Source organism: Silene latifolia, chromosome 2, assembly GCF_048544455.1.
Source record: "Silene latifolia isolate original U9 population chromosome 2, ASM4854445v1, whole genome shotgun sequence".
NCBI lineage: Eukaryota > Viridiplantae > Streptophyta > Magnoliopsida > Caryophyllales > Caryophyllaceae > Silene > Silene latifolia.
In genome coordinates, this window is record NC_133527.1 from 193,845,771 (window position 1) to 193,847,338 (window position 1,568).

Below are 1,568 nucleotides of genomic sequence, written 5' to 3' on the forward strand. Positions count from 1 at the left end.
ACCAAAGTCTTTGGGGCACCAATTCCGGGAAAGCCACTTGTCCTCTACATCGCAAAGACAAGAACGCTCACTGGGGGCAATGTGTGCTCAAGAAATTGAAGACCGTAAGGAGAGAGCACTCTATTACTTGAGTCGTACCTTGGTTGGAGCTGAGTTGAATTACTTGCCCATAGAGAAGATATGTCTTGCTTTGGTGTTCGCCATCCAGAAGTTGAGGCACTACATGCAGGCGCATACCATACACGTGGTCTCAAAAGCTGATCCAATCAAGTACATACTCTCAAGACCAGTCTTGTCTGGAAGACTTGCGAAATGGGCAATGTTACTTAAGCAGTATGACTTGGTGTTCGTGCCTCAAAAGGCTGTCAAAGGTCAAGCTATCGCCGACTTCTTTGCTGATCATCCAGTGCCAGCAGAGTGGGAAATTTCAGATGACCTCCCAGGAGAAGAAATTTTCTATGTGGACGTCCTACCTCCATGGCAAATGTACTTTGATGGTGCTGCAAGGAAGGACGGAGCTGGAGCCGGAGTTGTATTCGTAACTCCACAAAATCATCTCATGCCATACTCCTTTACGCTCACTCAGTTGTGCTCAAATAATATGGCAGAATACCAAGCTCTCATACTCGGCCTCCATATGGCGATCGAAATAGGTGTTAGAGATATGGACATCTACGGCGACTCGAAGCTGGTGGTCAACCAAGTCCTTGGTGAATATGAAGTAAAAAAGGAAGACTTGATTCCCTACCATCAACGGGCATTACAACTGTTGAATCAACTTGAGGACATCCATGTTGGTCATGTGCCAAGGAGTGCCAATAAGTTGGCTGACGCGCTTGCTAATCTTGCAGCCACTTTGGCACTGGGGGCAGAAGAGTCTATGCAAGTCCCAGTCTGCAATCGTTGGGTAGTATCATTGCTTGAAGAAGAGGAAAATGTAGATACGTCCAACATGATATGCGTCTACACAGTTGATGAAGATGACTGGCGTCAACCTATCATTGATTTTTTGGACCACTAAAAACTACCCGATGATCCCAGACACAAGGTAGAAATACGTCGACGTGCTCCAAAGTTCATTCACTATAAAGGGACACTCTACAGACGTTCTTTCTCAGGCCAATGGTTGAGGTGTCTAAGCAAGGACGAGCTATCAAGCAATGCATGAAGCTCATTTCGGCATTTGTGGTGCTCATCAATCTGGGCCTAAACTTCATGATCGCGTAAAGAGAATGGGGTATTACTGGCCAACCATGGTGCAAGATTGTATGGACTTTGCAAAAAAATGTGAACCCTGTCAGTTCTACGCAAACTTCATACACCAACCGCCGGAGCCGTTACATCTTCTTTGTTTCTTCATGGCCCTTTGAAGCTTGGGGACTTGATGTTGTGGGACCTCTTACTCCAAAGGCCTCAAATGGACACGAGTATATACTCGCGCCACCGACTACTTCTCAAAATGGGCGAAGCCATCACACTACGGGAAGTGAAGAAAGAAAATGTTGTGGACTTCATTAGAACCCAAATCATCTACAGATATGGTGTACCTCAACGTATCACAACTGACA

The 1,568-nt window shown here is 45.9% G+C and overlaps 1 protein-coding gene across 1 annotated transcript; it reads left to right on the forward strand.

Moving 5' to 3' along the window:
- The first annotated feature begins 319 nt into the window (after window positions 1-319).
- Window positions 320-1,021, forward strand: LOC141641879 (uncharacterized). The gene has a single exon (XM_074450522.1). The coding sequence runs from the start codon at window positions 320-322 to the stop codon at window positions 1,019-1,021; it is 702 nt and encodes a 233-aa protein (XP_074306623.1).
- The last annotated feature ends 547 nt before the right edge of the window (window positions 1,022-1,568 follow it).